The sequence below is a fragment of the Echiichthys vipera genome, assembly GCF_963691815.1.
Source record: "Echiichthys vipera genome assembly, chromosome: 22".
In the NCBI taxonomy this organism is placed as follows: Eukaryota; Metazoa; Chordata; class Actinopteri; order Perciformes; family Trachinidae; genus Echiichthys; species Echiichthys vipera.
In genome coordinates this window covers 7,326,925-7,348,006 of record NC_139847.1, presented here as the reverse complement: position 1 = coordinate 7,348,006, position 21,082 = coordinate 7,326,925, and the positions used below count along the sequence as shown (strand labels likewise).

The 21,082-nt window shown below is 44.0% G+C and overlaps 1 protein-coding gene across 1 annotated transcript; it reads right to left on the bottom strand.

Moving 5' to 3' along the window:
* Positions 1 to 1,345: 1,345 nt before the first annotated feature.
* nat8l (N-acetyltransferase 8-like) lies at positions 1,346 to 17,566 on the bottom strand (the record flags this gene model as incomplete). The annotated part of the gene is made up of 3 exons (XM_083937418.1): positions 1,346 to 1,713; positions 15,769 to 15,933; positions 17,254 to 17,566. 3 exons carry the CDS (start codon positions 17,564 to 17,566, stop codon positions 1,346 to 1,348), a joined length of 846 nt encoding a protein of 281 aa, XP_083793544.1.
* Between the last annotated feature and the right edge of the window lie 3,516 nt (positions 17,567 to 21,082).

Here is a 21,082-nt window from a genome sequence, read left to right as displayed (position 1 = left end):
TCAAAATGTTAGAATCTTCAATCAGTAAACAGTTTGTAAGTTCACATAGAAAGTAGTTGTTTACTTCGATGATACTTGACTCGTAGCAAGAAAAGGTGCGCGTCTGTTCGCGCTAAATAATAATAATTGTTCATTATACACTGTTGAGGCACGGTGTAACGTGTGACCATGGCCTCATCAAACGCACACAGTCACATACTATCAACAATCACACACACACACACACACACACACGCACAAGCTCTGACATGCAGCTATGTTGTATCATGGGATCTGTCACCTCAGCCAATCAGAGACCCTCTCCACAGCTTCGGGGAGAAAAGCAGTGATTAATAAAACAAAAGAAAGGAAGGAGAGATCCAATCAATTAATCAGTGAGGAGGAATGAAGAGGAGGGAGTGTGAGGAAGATGCACTGCGTTGATTCCTATCCGTCTAGGACGCAGGATGCACAGTGCATATTCCTGTAACCATCCTGTCATCCTTCTTTCTCACTACGGGGGTCAGTAACACACTCTCGCTGTGCTTCAATATGGTGTCTTGAGAGACTGGCTACGAGTCAAATGGCTTTGTTTGTGTGTGTGACCACGCTCTGTCCACAATGCACACACAAAATGTAACATTGAAGAGCTTTTGTAAAAGAGAGTGTGTACCACAAGCTCCGCCACCACTTTTTTTTGTGTATGTTTTGCTTTCGAGGAAGCCATATCTGCCCCTCTCAACCCATCCGCTGTTTCTTTCCACCCCCCGATGACACAGAATGCAAATGTCTCATTGCACTCTCCTGCGTCTACACCCGTCAGTTGAATTTGGCTGTGGGGAAATTAGGAGAATGTGGGAGGGAAGGGGGAGGTTTGAGGTAACGGGGGAGGGGTAAAGAGTGCATTGTGGAGTCGTAATGAAGGGGAGTATTGATCAGAGTCACATGATCTTAAAACCAAAGGGGCAAGGGGAGGGTGCCTAGTTGTGGTGCCAGTCAGATGTCTCCTATAAAAGCCTTTTTTTTCCTCCCACAATGAAAAGGGAGGACTGAAGGTACAAAAAAAATAGCTTAATAAAATAGAGGAAAAGAAACAAACTCTTCTTTAAAATGTCAAAGTATAATACAAAAACAACAGCAACAAAAGCATAATATTAATGAAAATGTTAATGACTTTAAAGATGAAGTAGGAGTGTTAAGTAGTACTCAAAGTTATCTCTAATGACACAAAATAAATAAAATCTGTCAGAGGAGAGGATGCAGTCGGGGCTCTCGGGTGAAGGAGGGTCTCTCTCTCTCTCTCTCTGTCCCTCTCTTCCTCCATCTCCCCCTCTCCATCTCTCTCTCTCCCTCTCCCTGTCACCTCTCACTCCTCACGGAGCTGCAGGCGGTAGCGGCTGTAGCGGATCTGGAAGAAGAGCCTCTCCAGCGGCGAGCGGCTCATCCCGGGGAGCGCGTAGTCCTCGCTCTGGCCCGTTCGGCGGAACCCCAGCGACTCGTACAGCTTGTGGGCGGCCAACTTGACTGCCGTCGTGCCGAGGACCACGGCAGCGTAGTTGTTGCGCACGGCGAACTCCAGAACACGACGACCCAGTGCCTTTGCGATGCCTTTGCCGCGGTAACGAGAGTCCACTGACATGCGCCGCAGCTCCACCGTGTTGTCGTCCTCGTGGCCTTGCGCCGCTACGATCCCTACCACGCGTCCGTCCAGCACCGCCACCCAGAAACAGGAACCTTACAGAAACAAGAGACAATAAGTTTGATTAAATAAGGTCAACTTGTATTTACAGACTGCTGCAAAGGCTGGAGTTAAAGATAAACACTCAACATTTGGGGAATTATTGCAGCGAGTAAGATGAGAAGAGCCAGTTAGCTTAGCATAAAGACTTGAAACAAGGGGAAGCTGCTCGCCCGGGTCTCTCCAAAGGTTACCACCTCTAAAACCCACTAATTTACTGGTTTAATTGTGTTTAACTGACACGTTTACTGTTTTTATTAGTGAGCATTAGCAGGGTTGGTAGATTCTGGATAGAGCCAGGCTAGATGTTTACAGTCTTAATGCTAAGCTAAGCTAACCTGCTGCTGGCGGTAGCTACATATTAATATACATATTAATGAAAGTGGGTATATTTCCGTAAATGTCTAATCAATTACCAAGATAAAAAGGGCCTAAAGCTTTTAAGTGCGTTCTTTAGTACTTAAAAGCTTTTAATGGACATCAATGAAGAAGATGTAGGTAATTAAGGACCCTGAACTTAGCTGCTCCGATACACTGTGAAGCTCAAGACCGTATTTCATATCTCTGACGTGTGCTTCTTGCCGGGGAGAGAAATTTTACGGTGTTACATAATGAAACACATATCACACGGGGCTTATAAAAAAAATCTGCGTCATGATGGAGGGAGGAAAGGAATAACTGGGATAAGGGAGGAGATAAACGGGGCGGGCAGAGACCAGTGTCTAACTGGTGCTTAATGCCATTAGCCACTCGGGGAGACGCCGCTGATTAAAAGGCACAATGGAGCGGTCACGCAGTGTAGCGGAGCAGAAACACTGATCTCACAGGGCAGAGACAGACACGTTTTTGGGGAATTAGTGTGTAGAGACTCGCTGTATCCTGGGAGTGGATGTATCACACACTCAGATGAACACTGGTGACAGACAGACGGATAAAAATCAAACACATACAGACTGACAAACACGGTTAGAGCAATGCAGATAAAAAAAACGTCAGCAGACAATGCTCCTCCACCAGAGTACCAGTAAGAGCCTCAGCTTGAATATCAACCCGTTTTAATATCAATCTATATTCCTGCTGCAGTTTCTGACCTCTTCACTTTGACACTGAGTGAATATGCTTGTGAGTTATTTGTCTTTTCGACCTTTGAATGTGATTTTCAGTGGCGATAGTTTAGGTTTCTGGGGACAAAACGATGTAAACTGAGCTGCAGAACTTCTATTTTTTTCCTATACCTTGAGATTTCTGTTGTCGGCTTTATCACCAGCTGCAGATGTCTTGATTTGAAATGTCTGCATTAGTTTTATCTTTAGCTTCAGAGCTAGAAAATGTCAACACATTTTAAATCCCTCTGTTATTCATAGTCCCCGGACGTTACCCTGGAAGTTCACAGGTTGTTAAATACCTGGCGTGCTTTTGAAATCGTTTCCCCTTTGAATCTTATTTAGGCAGTTTATAAAATGAACAGAGCCCTGAGGTGCATGGCCTTTTTAATTTCCTTTACCGATCTAAATCTTTCAAAGAAAACTGCCCTTTCAGCTGTTTTTTATTACGTAATTGGTTTAAACTGCCTCTCCATCAATGTTAGCGGTATTTACGGTTGTGTTGGCAGCAGTTACAGGGTTTTGTACTAAAATGCCATCTGTTGGTTATTGATAAAGTAAATCTGACTATTCTGTGAATGGCAGCGTCTGACCTACAGAGTAAAAAACAATCTCTCTGTCCATGAGCTCTGAATCCTAATTCTCTCTCTGTGTCCTTACTCTCTCTTTTCTCGCCTTGACACTTAACGAGAATCTCTCGCTCTTCCGAGCACAAACCACAAACAGGTGGCGACATTAACATCACGCTTCAGCTGGAGTCCTGTGTGTTAGGAGGGATTTGATGCCCCTGCAGGCCTGTATTAAGCTGATCCGGAGGCTTCTGTTAGTGGATCAAACAACTTGTCATATTATGTAGATCGCTGCGGCAACAGGAAAACCTGAGTTGAGCATCACTGGGAGACTGCCTGCAACTGGTGTTTCACTCATCTCTTAGGGGGGGATTTTTAAATACATGTGGGAAGATTCAGAACTCCTTGAAGTGCTGAGACATCCTGAATAACTGAAAAACACACAATAGAGTCTCCAGGGGCCAGTTTCACAAATAAACTTTGACTTTGGCTTAGATCTAACTAATCAGAATTTAGATACACGTCTAAATTTATCAGAATAACACAGGGGCAGAGTGGCTACGTTTATAGGCTTAAAGCTGCAGTCGGCAAGTCTGGCAGATCGAGTTGACAACTCTCACGCCCCTCCCCCACTAGCACCATGCTCCTCCGCTCCCTCCCATCGAGTGCTCGTCAGTGCGTGTGCACCAGATTCTTGTGAACACGCCCATCTCTTCTGTCATCGATAAACGGCATAGAGTACACGTTACACGAAGTAGGCTGGCTAACTTACAACTGCTAACGTGATTTAGCGTATGCCTAGTTTGAGGCTTGTGCATGTGATATTGTGATGTGCGCTAGAAGGGAGGGGGGGATCTGTGGCTTGTGCACAAACTGTGATTGAAAGTCAGCTCTCACACAGCCCTACAATGAGTGGACAGGATGATACGGGCACGGTCGATTTTTGCAAAACAAACAACAGGCTCTAGGAGCACATAGAGGCGTGTTTTTTCTCTAAAACCGGATGATTTTTGTTGCTGCAGCTTTAAAAAAAGTGTAAAATGTCTAGACTAATCAAGCAGCAACTTTTCTGTAATCCTGGTCTAACACTAAGTCTGAAGTATCCTTGTGAAACCGGCCCCTGGTGAGACTTTATAGATTCCCACGGTCCGATCAGGTCTGGAGACACTGATGAGGGAAACTTCACTGATTCAAAATTTTGTCTCGTACTCTGTGTCTGAGGAAATATAGGTCAGATGACTGTGCAGTTTACTGGCATTACATTTCTGGATAATAAAAATCCTTCACGCTTAAAAAAAAAAGGCAATCAATCACTCTTTGCTGCCATTTGGGGGGACGACAAAGTGTGAAAGTGATTATGTGGAGCTTTGATGGATGGCTGTTAAAGAGATCGTCGCATGACTCAGATTTACAAAGCTGTAAGTGTCTCACGGCCTTCACTAATACTATGGAATGATGTTTTATTATGGGCAGATGCTAAAGCTGCGGTGTCAACTCCTGTGGCACTCCGCCGGCATTATTATGATCGTGCATGTGTGTGTTGGCGTAGGAGGGGGGAATACGCTTCCATAAAGCCCTCTTGACCATCTGTCTGAAATGAGCCTGTGCCAAGAATGAGGACAGGACAGGAAAGCAAGCTCACCCACCGCCCCTCTGCCTATCACACTGTGTATATTACTTAACACTGTGTCTCAGAAACACTTGGATCACAATGAACTACTGTGAAAGCTACACTGGACACATTGACCTCTGACATCACCGCTCTAGGAGCATCACATCTGCTGAATCTGACATTGCTATTAAACTATATATATAAATAGTGAGAGGAAGGGGGGATAACATTATGCTTCAAAGGACAGTTTGAGCAGTCTGCAGCTGAAATGTCATGTATGATCCTTTGAAGCATACTTTTGCATTTGCTGCAAAATGTGAGGAAAGTGAAGGAGCGACACCCTCCTGTTTCCTTCAGCAACCATCGTAAAGCCTCTCTTGGGCAAGGCACATAACTCCTAACTGCCTCGGAGAAGCTGTGTGTGGTACTGTGTGTCGACACAGCAAGAACTAGCAGCAATTGTAGTTCTTAGAAAGGTGAATTTAGGGACTTTTTTTAGCTCCTACCTCAGAGTAAGTACTTTCCCAACACAGGAGGAACTTTGAGTCACAGACATGTGCGGTGATTGGTTCAGACTTCTGTACATCGATAATCATTCTAACACATGAACCAATGCAGCACTGGTGCCATTTTTAACTGGTAGCTGACCAGCTAGCTAGCCGCTAAATGAGTAAAACTTTGTTTGGCTCATTTTCTGAGCAAGTGCTAATGAGCTGTACACAAATTAGCTTGCTAGCCTGCTAATTCCAACAAACTTTCAGCTTTGCTATCAGTGAAAAGGCGTCTTGCTGAAGAAAGAAGTGATCGTAAAACGTTCACAGGTTTGGCCGTTGTTGCCATGTTTTGGTCGTCGCAGCGTTTAGACCCGGGATAAAGTATTTTTGAAAGGGTGTTACATCACAACTTAAAGACCGGACAGAGTCATCCTCATCAGCAGTTTATGACCAAAAACTTGCAAAACAAATGAAATTCCCATCAGCCACAGCTGTACTTTGTGACTAGTGCTGATCAGCAACTTTAAGCATCCATTTAGTTAAGATGGGGACCATGTTTAACATTATACCTGCTAAATATCTGCATGTTATCGTTATCACTTTGAGTAAGTTATCATGTTTGCATTTTGACTGTATGATCACGGCTAGATTTTTCCTCTAGATAGGAGAGTTTTGGAGGTTGTCATGAAAATAAATGATGGATGGAGACATTATTGTGTCTGTCCCTTGTTGGGGGGAACAGCCACCAAGTGGTTAGACAATGAAGAAAATAGTGAAGTCTATAAAACAATCACTCTCTCTTTTATATCTTCCTACTCCTCCTATCTATTTATTTTTCTTAGTCCTCCTCTTACAAAAGTCACGAGGGGGAGAAGCTGTTTAGTCCTTCATATCACCAAGACTGATTGGAAAGAGGGAACAAATACGTTTTCCAGACCTCAACATTACCCTGTTGTGCTTTTTATCAAGTCACTAAGCCTTCTGTTTCTGCGACACAGCAGCTCATTGCCTAAAAATTACACCCTAATATAGTCCCAGTCCCAGTCTCAGTGATAAAGCCTCTTGGATGAGAGGTGAAACGTCTTCCTAGACAAATAACCAAGTCCAGTTGCTTTTGACTGAAGTTGCTTTGGGGTTAACGACAACCTGGACAAATGAGAACATTCACAGGCTTACACCCTAATATAGTACTAATATAGTGCGCTGCCCATGTTTTGGTGTGTGCAACTGGAGCTGCAGACAGAATGAATGAGCTTTCTCTCAGTTAGAAAAAAGAGAGGAAAGAGAGACAATGATGAAGAAGAAGTCATTCATCTGTCCTCTCTGAAAGAAAGAGTGAGCGAGCAGAGGAGGAGGGAGGCGAGGCATCTGTGTTAACAGTAAGAGCGATGAGCCTGAAAGGATCCATTATTGCTCCTAGGGCATACAAACACAACGGGGGGAGGGAAGACAGAAAATGTACCATTATTACAGAGGGGGGAGGGGACCTGAAGAATACAGATGATCTCAAGACAAGCAAGGAATCAAGGCAGGGAGTGAGAGGGAGGAGGAGCGCTGGAAATCATTCATTATGATTCTCACACAAGCAAAAATCTGATTACTGCTTTCTTAAGCCGATCTAATTTCTTTAACGTCTTTAATGCGCTTCTGTGCATTTGTGTGGGAGCGTTAAATACCGGCTGATGTTGCGATAAGAAACCTTGTATTAAAAAAAAAAAGAAAAATCACACACATTCTCACACGGTAGTTTCTATGGTCTGTAACAGGATTATTCTCTTTTTTTCTCTTTCCCCCTTCAGATGAAACCTAGAGGAATAATTAATTCGATAAGCGTTCAGTCTAGACGCCGCCTGACTGTGCTGTCGTTCAGCTCTGTGGGTGTAAGCCCCGACAAAAAGCTCCACAAGTGACTCTAGGGTTTTGTGTCTGTTTACTTTGTGTTCTTATAATTAAACAATATGTGTATTTTTTGGTATTATTCATATGTCTCCTCGGCGTGGGTGTCATTGTTGCAGGGGACATTAAGCACAAGTGATTTACCTGGCAGTAGTGGCTCTGACATGAAGCTGTTGCATCACTGCATGATTAATCTGACCCTGCCGGGCGTTAAATGTCGAGTAGGCATTGCTGCTAGTGTTCATATTCCCGCCTGATATTTGTGGTTTAATATCAGACTATGTTAAAACATCATTTTTTATCCTGACAATCCAATTTGACCACATGTTTGGGTCTTGCTTCGCTAAAGTGATGCGTATGTTGAGCTTTGTTGTGATGAAGCAGTGGACACCAAAATATCACCAAAAGCTGTTTTTTTTTAACATTTACTTTGTCGTACACATATTTATTTTATAATATACACTTGTCCTGCATAATAAATGTCTTTTTATTATCATCACGATATCAACTTGCACAATAAACACATCGCAAGAGAGACTTTTAAGTTCATTAAAAGAGTAAAAAACAGCACTATGTCGTTCTTTTTTAAAATTTGTTCAGTAAAATAATGTTGGAAATCATTTCATTTGACTTTAGTTTTGTTCAAAAAGCAATTTGTTGTATTTTAGCAGTATACTGAAGCAGAAAGGCGGAACTGAGAACACTTTTGTTTATCGCAAGTAAAATCGAGAATGTAATTGCATAATTTCCTCATGTCGTGCAGCCCTGATATACACAAAACCAGTGTCGACAGGCAGCTGCAGCCAACTAGTACAGAGTCAACAAGGATCAGCAACTGCAAAAATTATACTTTAAGCTCCAACATGATGAAGCCTCACAAGTTCCTTGCCCTCAAAGACACACGCACATACACACACACAGACACACCCTCCTCCTCAGGTCAGAGTGCATGCTGGGAGTATGGATTAGCCTGTCATGTGTAACCCACATGTCAGCAGTTTCTTCCTCAGTCACGGACAAATGAGGGTGAGGGGAGGTGACCGTCAGACACAGGACACACTCTCCAGATGTGTACACACAAACACACAACAGCGCAATTACAGTATTAATTAAGAAGCATCAAAACCTTGAATAACAGTAGAAGAAGCCTTTTCCTACAACTCTGCTTTTAGGAGAGTGATGCATCGACCTGTGTGTTGTCGCACATGCAGCGTGCACCCTTCCCCTTTACATCTCCATTAGCCTACAGGAGCTCATTATCCGGCATTTTACTGTTGGTTTTACTGCCCTTTCTATCCATCAACGCATCTAAGCATGTTTCTTTGCGAGCATGCAGGTACATGTCTGCATTTTACAAACAGGCTACACTTTACTGTGTGCATGCCATTGTTCATATGGCTGCTGCTGCTACGGCCTGAACGCCTCTCTCTCCCCCCTCCCCCCTTCAGGCCGTCAGACTGGGCTTCACACCAATGTGCAGAATGTGACTCTAACCTATTACATCCAAGAAATTACTTTCAATCTATAGAGCACGCAAGTGATCACACGCGATGACAGGGTTTGAAATCAGTCGCGATCAAGCGTTGGTCACCGGAGAGTCATGATGATGGCGGTGAGAAGAATGGACAATGCTGCTGTTGACACGTCATGTGCTTTGTGTCTTTGTTCAGTATTGATTTGAGCACAATGTGAAACAAAAGGGCAGGAAGGTAGTGAGACTCCGATGCATTATTAATGACCGCTCCCTCAAAACGCTGAATAGACGAGATAAAAAAAAAAAGTTGTGTTCATGTACTAGAGTTAGAGTAACATAGAGTTAAAGTAATGAAACAGTGAGCTCTCCGGTTTCTCGGTATGCGGGTGATGTGACGGGAAAGTTCTGAATATTAGAGTGTAATTCCAGCCCAAAACTATCACATGGTCTTTTTCGGCACTTACATACATCAAATGAGTCGCTAACAGCCAGACGTGGCTAACAGTGATTAGCTCGGGGCAGTTCGGTGAAGGCATTCAAACGTCTTTTTTAACCACTAATACTGCTCAGAATAACACCAAACCTCTGCAGCAGCATGAGAAGAGTCCCTACACATAAAACAAAGCACCAATGGGCTCCTTCCTTTTGGATTGACTTTGGTAATCCACTTGAATGGACTTTACTATGAGAGGAGCTGGTACCAGGGCCAGTTGGTAAGTCTTTAAAACACTCTTTTAATGAACTCTGGGTTCACTAACTATGTTGTTGGTGCTTCGTGTTATATGTAAGGACTCTTATTATGGGCTCGGGCTGCAACTTATTTTCAATGTTGATTTCTAGGTAATCAGGTAAGAAACATCTGAAAATTGCTTGTTCTGTCCAACCAACAGTTCACAACAAAGATATTAAATATACAATTTTTAAATCTCGAGGAAAGTCCAATTGACTAATTGTTTCAGCACTTCATTCTATTGTTTGTGAAAGTGCACAATAATATGTGTTAATTTAAGTATTGTACCTGCACTGTAACAATGAGTAGTGTAGTAGTAACGTAATTGTCTGCTGCTTATGATAAATGAATGAATGCATACTAAATTACATTTCCATTTTTGAAAGAGACTGAAGGCTGCTTCCTCGGCTGGGAGGAAACATCACTTCCTCTGTGCCAGGATGATGGATAACCCAGTTGGCCACCGCAGCCCTCCTCTGCACCTTCAGCGTAGAAATAACGAGGAAGAGGAGCGATACAGGTGGGAAACAGAGAGAAAACGCTGTGGCTGAAACCGCAACAGGAGGGAGGAAGAGGATAGGGGGGGAAAAGGGACGCTTCATTAATCTGATGTGCTGAGGAGTCAGAAATGGACCCAGGAGATCCTTTTGTCGGTGTGCTAACCAGCAAACTGTTTATTTCTGTCTTTCTCTCACACACACTACAGTAAATATATCATATAGTCGAGGAGAACCCCACCTCCCCTGGATGTCCCCATTTTCTATCTGGCACTCATCTCTTTCCCTTCACACATGTTCCCTCTCTGTCTGTCTGTCTATCTGTCTCTCTGTCGTTGAGCTAAAATAAGCACAGCAGGTACTGTCGGAAGAAGCCGTTCTCTCCACTGCAACAGAGCGAGCTCAAATCTCCCCCCACACACACACACACGCACACTCACACACACTCATAGAGCCACAATGAGGCTGACCGGCGGGTTTTATAATGTCGCCTGCTTTGATGAGACCCTGCAGTGGTCATGACGCCTCATTAAACAGACAGTATAACTAAGTGGGTATCACTTTCAGCCAGGGAGGATTTGGCTCGGTGTCTAGCGTCGCCCTCATTATATTACCTTCACTTTTTACACACTAAGCTGCTCCAGAGTGACCTATGGTGATTGAGCAAGTAAAGAGCAGCATGTACGTGGGGAAACCTTCCTTCTTTCTGTTTAAACACATCCGTCTTTTGGCGCCCTTTTGGCCTTGTGAAGTTAAGTTGGAGAGTAGTAATTAATAATGGCAGCTGTAGCCCCGCCGCCATAGGGGGGGTCAGCAGGTTACAGATGACCCTGGCCCTAGTCCCCGGGAGGGCGGGGGTCTATGTTTGCCCCTTAAGGCAGAGACACACAAAGTGGTGACGAAGGTTGACTGAAGCGCCGTCTTTCGTCCACTGTGTCTCTCTTACAGACGACAGCCAGCTAGCAAGTACACTCTACGCCTGCATGACAGAGATCAGAGTGATCTCTGTCACCGAGGGTCTCCGACCACTCTGTGGCCGAATCAACACACTGAAACAGTCAAAAAAACAGGTGATGAGAACCAACTAGTGCCAATGGTGCAGAACAAAATTCAATATTCCCTCACCACCGTTCCCTCAACTTTGACTGCCTAGCTTGTCCCTGCCTTTAAATGGGAACAAGTCAAACAGTTTTGTTGATGTCCAACGCGGTTGTCAGTTCAGGCTGGGTATAACTGGTATCGACCGATTATTACAGACCTTGCATTCGATCCTTTTTGTACCCAGATCAAGAGAACAAATTACTATTTGTGTGGCTTTGCTTGCAGCCAATTACAGAAAGCGCTCTGCGATTTAATGCGACGTGTGATTGGCCGAATACCGCAGCAGCTACAACCCATACAGTCTGTGGTGGGGTGAAGACGAGTGCGGTAGACAAAAAGGCATCCGGAATACTTTAAAGGTTGTCTCATCATTTTTTAAACGATACCCAGCCCTCCTGAGTTATGCGGTTATCTTGAAAATGGCGCGGGTGAGTTTCCACCAACATAACGTGGGGTCAAATGTGCAGAACACACACATGCAGCATTAATGTAAACAGCGAACAGAGACTGGGTAAAGAGAGGGCAAGAAAATGAATGAGCAGAGAGGTAATGACTAAAAAAAAAGTGTGAAGAAGCACCAGGTATGACAAGGATAATGGCCAAGAGCTTATTTAAAACTTCCCGTGTTGGTATTAAAAATAAGGGGAGTGGGGAGGATGGCTGGGACCATTTCTCCCGGTGGGACAGCTAAGTTTGACTTGAGAAATGATGCCCCCCTGTCCATAACTCCTATTGCTGGTCTACAGGCTTTACAGGCTTACAGGTTTATTTCCGAAAAGGCGCTGTAGTTGTTAACACACGTGCGGCGGACATATTGAGTGCCAGATTGATTCGTTATTGGACAGAGAAAGACGCACAGGGAGGCGGAGGAGTAATTGTTTTCGATCAGTTTTGAATTCATCCAGCTCTTTATTGAACTTGAAGTTGAATAATAGATTTTTAGCACTTAAGAGTTGCGCCGACTCTCAGCTTCAAAACATTTCTATTTCGTTTCTAACCAAGCTTTGAAAATTAAAATCCAATATGCGTATAAAACCATATCAGCGCCTGTTTGTCGTCAGGAAACAAGCTTTTATCTTTTATCGTACAGCCATATGCATTTATGCTCCCAGCTGTTGTTCCTTTGATTACGTTTACAGCCTCTCTACACACACACACAATCACACACACTTTATTATGTGGCAAATGAAAGAGGTGACAGCTGGCCTGAAGTGGCAGCGGAGTGAGTGATCAGATCACACGCGCAGAGGAGATAAGAGTATTGATTGGTGTAGTCGTTCATGTATACAGGGATACCGAGGCTCTGTTGGTCTTCCTCTATTACCCGTGCAGTCTGTGGTCACTGTCCACCAGAGTTTATTCAATTCACATTTCGCTTCATTGTCAAAACACGGAAAGACGGAGTAGCGGTGTAACAAGGGGGAAAACTAGAAGTATCAGTCCTTTTAACCTCTCTGCATTTAAAGTAGCGTTTTTCCTTCAAGTTGATTAATTGCTGCAAACAACATTCATATTCTGTGATGCTCCAATTAACAATTTACTCCAAAACCAAGACATCTTCAATCATTAAACACTGATTAAAATGTTTTTAAAGGTTAATTCCGGTGCAAAATCATCCCATGGTCTTTTTCTGCACTTACATACATCAAATAAGCCATCAAGACAGTTTTTCTTTTATGTATAAACTATTAATAGAGAAACACGGTAGAGTCGCTAACAGCAGGACCTGGCTAACACTGATTAGTGGCTAACAGTGATTAGCTCGGGGCAGTACAGTAAATGCATTAAAACGTCTTTTTTAACCACTAATGCTGCTCAAAATAACACCAAACCTCTGCAGTAGCATGAGAAGAGTCTCTACACATAAAACAATGTGTAGAACAATTCAAATTAACATCCTACACTTCTTTCTTCCTTTTGTTGCCTTCGTGCAAAAACCTTTTTCATACACAAACTTTGAAATGTCCCCTGTCATACTCTCTCACACACCTTGAATAGACTTAGTTACGTGACTCTTGAATGCATTTACTTGTTTACTCTATCTGCCCAGTATTGCAGAGATAATTCCTGTCAATTACAAGTCAGTTTCAAACTATTTGACGATGTGATCTGATACGTGCAATCTAGCATATACTGTTTCAATGCAGTTCAGAAGATTCAGTCCGTACTTGTTCTGCTGTAGCTACTTGGTGTAATGGAGGATTCACAGAGTCGAATAACAGTTGTCGAGTATCCCTTTAAATCTGATCCTAACAAGTGCAATATAGTCGACTCAAATACAAGACAGTGTATTATTTTTGTCATACAACTAGATAATTATTCTTGCTTTTTAATCATCAACATGACCGACAATTTAAATGTATTGCAGATGAAGAATCTTGCATTAACACAAACATGAAATTAAATTATATTACGTCTGAATCTGATCCACATCTCATCAGATAAACTTTTAACCCCCAGCCACTGAAACAATGGATGAAAGGAAAATAACTGAGCAATAAAATCCAGCTTCCTTCAAAGATCCTTAATGCTCATCACTAGAACAATATGAGAGAGGTTTTCATCCCCACGCTCAGACATTTTCTATGAAATCGTTTTTTCTACTTCTAACATGACCGAAGGATTTCCCGGTCAATACCTTGATTCCCCTACTGACAAATTACAAGCTTAAAGGCCCTGAAAGCTTAGTTTAGATATTCATGATGAATAGGGGAAAATCTAACTTAGTGTTTTGAGGGAAAAATCATTGGGTTATTTATTAAGAGTTGAAGTCAAACGTCTAAAACTCAGATTAAATTATCGACATGTATCAAACAACGTCGCGTCTGTCGTCAGATTTTGATTCAAAAGTTAAATTCTGATTGGTGCGTGGAAGTGTGTGACATCTGGCCAGGGACCAGACGAATCTGCAAGCTCATGTTTTGTTTTCGCTGGCAGATACGTCCGCTCCGCCATCGTTCAGACAGATTTGTAGCCCAGAGCCAATCGGAAACATTTATATCACATGGGGTTCGATACGATGACTGACAACAACTGACAGCTTGCACGATCCTTCTGCTGGGGACACTACGGTGATCCTAAACCCATCTAAGTAAAGAGGAGCTAAGTATTATTTTCAAATGCTCAAAAGCTCTTTGATAGAAGTGTTGATGCTACGCCATCTCGACTCATCTCTGCACGCTGTTTGTTTACATTTGTCCGTCGCTCAACTCTACGTTTAAGGTCTATCCAGCTGCGTCCAGAGGCATTTTGGTGTACAGGGATGATTATGCCTCTTGACTGAGAGGTTCCAGACTGATTCGCATTTGTGATTTTGTCTGGGGATGTCATTACTTTTTCCGACTGAGCCCCGCCCACTTTAAACCAATGCAGAGAGCACAAAGAGAAATCTGTGATATGAAATAACCAAAAACTGTTCTAACTTTAGCAGAAGACAGTGTGTTCATGTGGGACACCATCGTTCAAAATAAGAAGCTGATGGAGAAAGTGTGTTTTCCGGACCTTTAAGTGTCGCGTTCTCACGTAATCACGCACTCCTACGTGTTACGTGCCTTCCTGTACGCCTCGCACATAACGACAGAACACACGCCACAACAAATGACAGCGAGGTGAGAGGTGCCTCTCCGTCAGGACTCGTGTTGGTACCCAGGTGTCCGTCCCCCCTGGGCCCATTTAGTTTGCATGGATATAGTCATTAGCATTGTCCAAGAGCAGTGGTGCCTGACCCCCTCTAAACCAGCTCGGCCGTGCAGCAATAATGGGAATGCTAAATTGCAACTGTGTATGCGGTGGATTACCAGGCCAGAGGGCACAATGTCAGAGAGAAAGAGACAATAGGGGCCAATTGACCGGCTTAACCAACACCTGCTTTTTATAGCGGTCACGTGGTTCGGGTTAACAGGGGATAAATGTGTCCCAAGAAGTTACAGTGTGTCGTGTGTTTGTAGTTGGCCAACACTCACACCCAAAAACTTGACCCGTGGGGGGGGGGGGGAATGAATAGTTTGGAGTTGATACTAGAGATGGATTGATTTTACCAATTAGAAGCTTTAGTGGAGGAAATGAGCCTTGCCAACAACGAGTGTACTGCAGAAAAGTGTATCAGCAGTTTCCTCCGTGCGATCGATAGCTGCTGTGATGCAACCCCCTCCTCCCTGTGACCAAGTGGAGCTCAGGGAGGAAGCAAGTGTGGGGGAAGGAGCAGAGAAAGAGACAGGGAGGAGGGGTGGGAAAGAAGACTGGAGGAGAAGGAAAGTAGAGGGAGAGGAGCTGCATATTTGATGAGTTGCCTCTGGATTGCCTGAAGACTCAGCTAGTTTGACAATTTCAAGAATGTGTAAGCTGCGCTGCCTCTCATGTAGTTATTCAGGGTTGTGTCTTTTATCCCTCCTGCAGCAAAGTTACAGGCCATACATTTGAAGTGTTTTATACCTTATCTTCATCATCATTCCTCTTGATTCCCTTTTTAAAATCAACCCTGGTGGTGGAGCTTTGCCGACTGACAAACCAGACAATGTGTGTTTATCTCATTAGTCACACTACAACGAGCACAGTGGTGTTTCTCCCTCGTCTTACCTGTGGGTCTCATGTAATAAGCCTCTATGTCGGCCATGTCCGTGTGCAGAGCACAGTCCAGATAACTGTGGATAACTTTCCTGCTGTAGTAGAAGCGCGCACCCATGAGAATGAGGGGTGCACAGCAGGTCAGCGTGACGGATTTGGTCACGAAAAAGCACATTACTATGGAGAAATGGAAGAAAAATAAACGAAACCTGTCAGAAAAAAGAATCACATGTTTGATTTTGGCAGACCCCAACACAGACACAGACACAAAGCAAAGGCAACATGACATTTGTAAGCATCAATAAGTGAAACAGTTGCATCAGTATTTTGTTCCGAGTTCTAATGATACAACATGAACATTTTCATAGAGAGAGATCAGGATTAGTTCCGCACAAAGCAGCAGAGGGACATTCATCACACTGGGAAGTAAGGCACATTAGTAAAGCTGCAGGAGCACAACAATGTGACAACACTTTTGAGAAGAGGGTACATGTTAGCATTGAACTCATCAAACCACTACTGGAGCAATTAGTGGGATGTAACGCTGGGGGGCGCACAGTGAAACACAAACAAGCAGGCTGAGTGCTGCATAGCGTGTTGTGGCGTGGCATGCAACAACATAGTAGTTATTTTACTCCACTGCATGGAAATGTAGAGGGGAGAGACTTCATGGAGAACTGTAACTGAGACTCACTGACACTGCACTGATTTACAATTTGTTTTGGACTCGCGTGGTGTCTTGCAGTCTAATTAACGCCAAATTAACACAGTAAATTAGTTTTTTTCCATGCCATAAAGCAGCAACAGATTATTTTGGGTATCAGTTGGTTTGAATTGGACGTGCGTAACGACACCGGTCACGATACATGAGGCTTTAAACTGCGCCGGCGACATCAACAAAAGCCAAACAAGATCAGTGCATGACTGGCGCATTGGCTGCTGTGCAGAGGCGGATGAAGGGAGGGGGGGGGAGGGGAGGGGCCACTGTGCGTGCGCGCGCCGCCCGGGGGATTTTGGGTGTGCGTTGGGGGGTGTGCGTTGGAGTGCTTTGTGTGTGTGCGTGTGTGTGTTGGGGGGGGGATACGTGCGCGCACCCCATGGACCAATCCTCAACTGCATTCACTCATTCATTCACGGCACCGGCATGTCATCACATCATCAGCAGGGCCCGCCGGTTACACACGTGCACCATGCGCCCTGGCCATGCCTTTTGTTGCATGATGAGCAACAAGCCGGTGTGTGTGTATGCCGGCGGAAAGAGCCGCGCTGCAACAGATTTCAACTCAGCTGTAGTTCGCCAACAGACGTTAGATGTGTGTGGTGAAAGTTCCTCTAATAAATAACATCAGGATGAAAACGCAACAGAGAAATGACCCTTCAGTGTGATGAGAGCAACTCCACTTCTAAATGTTCGGGGCTGTGAGGAAGTTTTAAAGCGTAAAGTGGGTCTGACATGAGCCGGTGCAGGATGCATGATGCAAAGTATGGGGTCCTTACCTGTCAGAAGAGCATATAAAAACTGGGTCTTGGGCTGCTGCCTGAACCCCCTAAACGCTGTATTGGGTATCCTCTCCATGATACCCTCATAAAAGATGCGCCGCACCTCCTCATGATCCCCGCACTCGAACTCGCGGATAAAAACCGCATCTTTCCTCACATCCTTTGCCTCGGCGGGGTTCAGAGCCGCGCTGGACGGAGGAGGAGGAGGAGAGCTCCACATGATCGACTCTTTTTTGGTCCCAGGTATAGCATCGTGTTCGTCCGCAACAATTTTAGTCTCGCAAACCATTTTGGGAGACGAAAAATGCATGCAACTGGCCGCAAAAACAAACTGCAGTTCGGAAAAAAGGGGGAGAAGAATGAGAGTGGAAATGGATGATGCGTGAGATTTTCTTAAAAAACAGAGAAACGATGAAGGGGGGATAAGACGAAGGGGGGTGTTCTGCTGCAACCCTGAGCCTTTTCTGACGACCAAGACTTGCCGGCGTGATTCAAGCAGTATTTATAAGCAGGCAGGGCGGGTAGATTCAGGTTCAGGGGTTGGGGTGGTCCTCCCGCTGAGCAGATTGGTGGAAGCGGTGCGTCGTTAAACGCGGAGGGAGGAGGGAGAGTCAGACACGCGCACTCTCTCCGCATCTGAACAGGCTTGTGTGCGCCGGCGAACTGTGTATTTTTAAGGATGTGGACCCTTGAGAAGGGGGGTGTGCTGGTGAGATTGCGTAGAGATGTTTCTGAACAGGTTTGTCTTCATAATGTCTTCTAATAAGGAGGATCCGAGGGTTGTTGAGATGGCTATAGGATGCGATACGCAGCACAAAGGCGCAAGGTAAAGTAGGGGCGATGCGTCAAGGAGGAAATCCTACAACAGGGCGACTGCAGCTCAGAAAACACCCTTTATAATTTAAATAGGAGTTAATTACAAAGTGTAATGTAGGTTTATAATCAAATGTGAGGTGAAAATAGCTCTTTTTTGTCTTGGACTGAGCTCCAGATACATAGAATCGATGGACATCCTCGTTGTTGCGCAGATAAATAAGCTACAGTGGGTAGAACATATCCTGATGTAAGACGTTTAGATGTTTATTGTTTTATGATTCGATATTAAAACTATATTATTCACTGTAAAGCCTTAAATTCGGCCGGTAGTCGCCCTGATGCCTTGGCACCAGTGGGCTGTTGCAGCCTCCTCTGCCTGTTGACTGACAGCTCTGCTGCACTGCAGTGATTCCTCCGCGGCTTCCCTTCGCTTTGTCGGCCTGCTGGTGTCATACATCAGTCTTAACATGGAGATTATATCTCGCATTACTGCGCATCTGAAACCTCCCATTAGCCCATCTGTCGGCGACTTGCACCGCAGCCTTCACTAAGCGCCAGCGACGACAATAACCGGCTTTACGCACGACTGTGGCGGCGGTGATGGTGCTCCATCCGGCCCTTTGTTGTTCTCCCGACACTCCCTGTAATTAACCGTGACTGTTATTATACAGTCAAGATTTCATGAACAAACGTGCTGCCGTGATTTTCGTGTGCTTTTATTTTGGCAGCATATCACGATGAGGGAATGGCGTTTGTTATGTTTTTTTTTTTTTTACATTTTGGCTTCAACAGTTTCCCTTTCCGTCAAAGAGCAGTAAGGGTGGTAATAATAGCATATAAGGATTAAATACAGTTGTATATAATGTGGAAAAAACAAGATGTTACATTAAAGTCTGCAGCACCGCATTTACTATCCCCAAATTAATATTCCAACAAGTTTCCTTTGCAACGTGATTGATTGTGATTGAGAAAACTACAATATCCAGTGAAGTCCAGTGAAGATGTGAAAACGGGCTCTTTGTGGAAGTGTGGAGCCTCGCAGAGCCACAGTCGCATAAGCAGAACTAGTTTGAACCGGTTCATCAGAGGCAACCTGCTATTGATAAGGCTGCACCCACCCCCACTCCCTCCTCCTTAAGGTATCCCCCTCCTCCTCCTCCTCGTCCTCCTCCTCCCACCGCCCGAGAGCCGCTGGGGAAGGAGGAGGAGGAGGGCAAGATGATAACCTGCAGTTAAAAAGTCCTCATCATACTCTGCTCAGCCTGGACATTTGCTCTTCCCCAAAAATGCGTCGAAAGATGGTTTTTCTACGCATCAGCACCTGCTCTGCAGCGGATCTCACTCCCGCCGACCCGGTTGGAAGATGCTCTGAGCATGCGCAGTGTTCCTTTTTGGCTGGCTCCTGGCAGTGCGGCCTTTAAGTGCTGTGGGTATTGACGCAACCATGAAATAAGTGAACACAAAGTTGTAAAAACAACATCAAATTAAGCTGCCCATGCCCAAAGCTAATAAAAAAAACACCACTTCAAATTGTATCCTCTCTGCAGAAAGTCTGTGCCACCATTTTTGGAGATAAAAATCCACCAACACATTCTTCTGCACCATGATATTATTTCAATGTTCTCAAACTCCACAATGAAAATAAAGAAATCCCCAAAAAGCCCATTTCAATCAAAATTTAGATTGTACCAAAATATATAAAGAAATCACAAGAAATTAAATACAAATACAAGTGAGGTTGATGGGTTTTATGTGTATTTCTATGAGAATGGACATTTAATGAGAGCAGCAGGTGTTTGTTTTGGGTGTTATTTTGTCAGAATGGAGACGTGTATGTCTCTGAGGTATTGAAGTGAACTGAAGCTGCCTCCAGCTTGAATTTCAATACGGACTATTCTGGTTTATATCAGTCTGAGGGGGGTCTCCATAGATTTGATAGCTTACAGATGATAAAGGATGCCAAATAAAAAAAGTCAGGCTACCGTGTCACTTTTGGAGAATGTGGTGGAATTTGTGCAGAGCTGCCACTGAAACATGACAAGACATTTGACCATCATGGACTGCCAAGATGGCGCCGTCCAATGGTGTTGCTCGCTCTGTGTGTCTGCTAATGAAACAGATACAGGAATGAGGTTGCATGTTTTTTATGAACCCCCAACCACTAGATAGCAGTGTTGTAATGTTTCTCCATTAATTTGATGTATCCATATGGTGGTGTCTACTTTATACCATTAAAAATAGCAAATTTATCCCTTTATATTGAATCGTAACCCTTGTTTCGTGATACGTATCGTGTCACCAAGTGATTGCCAGAACACAGCTCCACTTTTTTTTGCACTAGACAGGAAGAAACTCATAGTGATCTTTTGTAGTTTTTCTGGATTTTGAGAACATGAAGAAAATATAAAATATGCTGTGAAATACATGTATGATCATGAAAAACATACAGTATTGTTTGATTAGCACCAGATCAGCTGATGAGGAAAGCAACAGATGAAAAAAGTTTTTTGGGGAGGGGAAAAACTTTTCATTATGTGTGAGATTTTCAGCCAGTTATTATTTCTGACAGCTCATAAATGCACTGAACCCTTTATTTACAAAATAAATCATGTGGAAACAGTACGAGTTTTGTGATTATGCTGATTATGGCGGCATTATTAAAGTTAACATTCTTAAATTAAATAAAAGCAGCCTCTAAACAAGAATGAAGCTGAATGCTGGTCACATGTTGAGCGATGTGACTGGTGAACGCTCTTAAACATCAGGCTGTTTGTGTGTTTGTCCCAAGAGAGCTGGGATGGATTTATCAACAATATGTCCTATAAATAAGAAATCCAAACGTATCGCACCAGGATGTCCAGGATTCACGTTCACGTACGCAACAATCTCCTGTAAATGAGTCCAGGAGCCTTACTCAGCTCTGTGACCGTTTAATACTCGTTCATACGCTAAACTGCAGTTGCTCACAACAGAAAACATGGAGCATGGACAACTCTGCTGTTCACCCCAA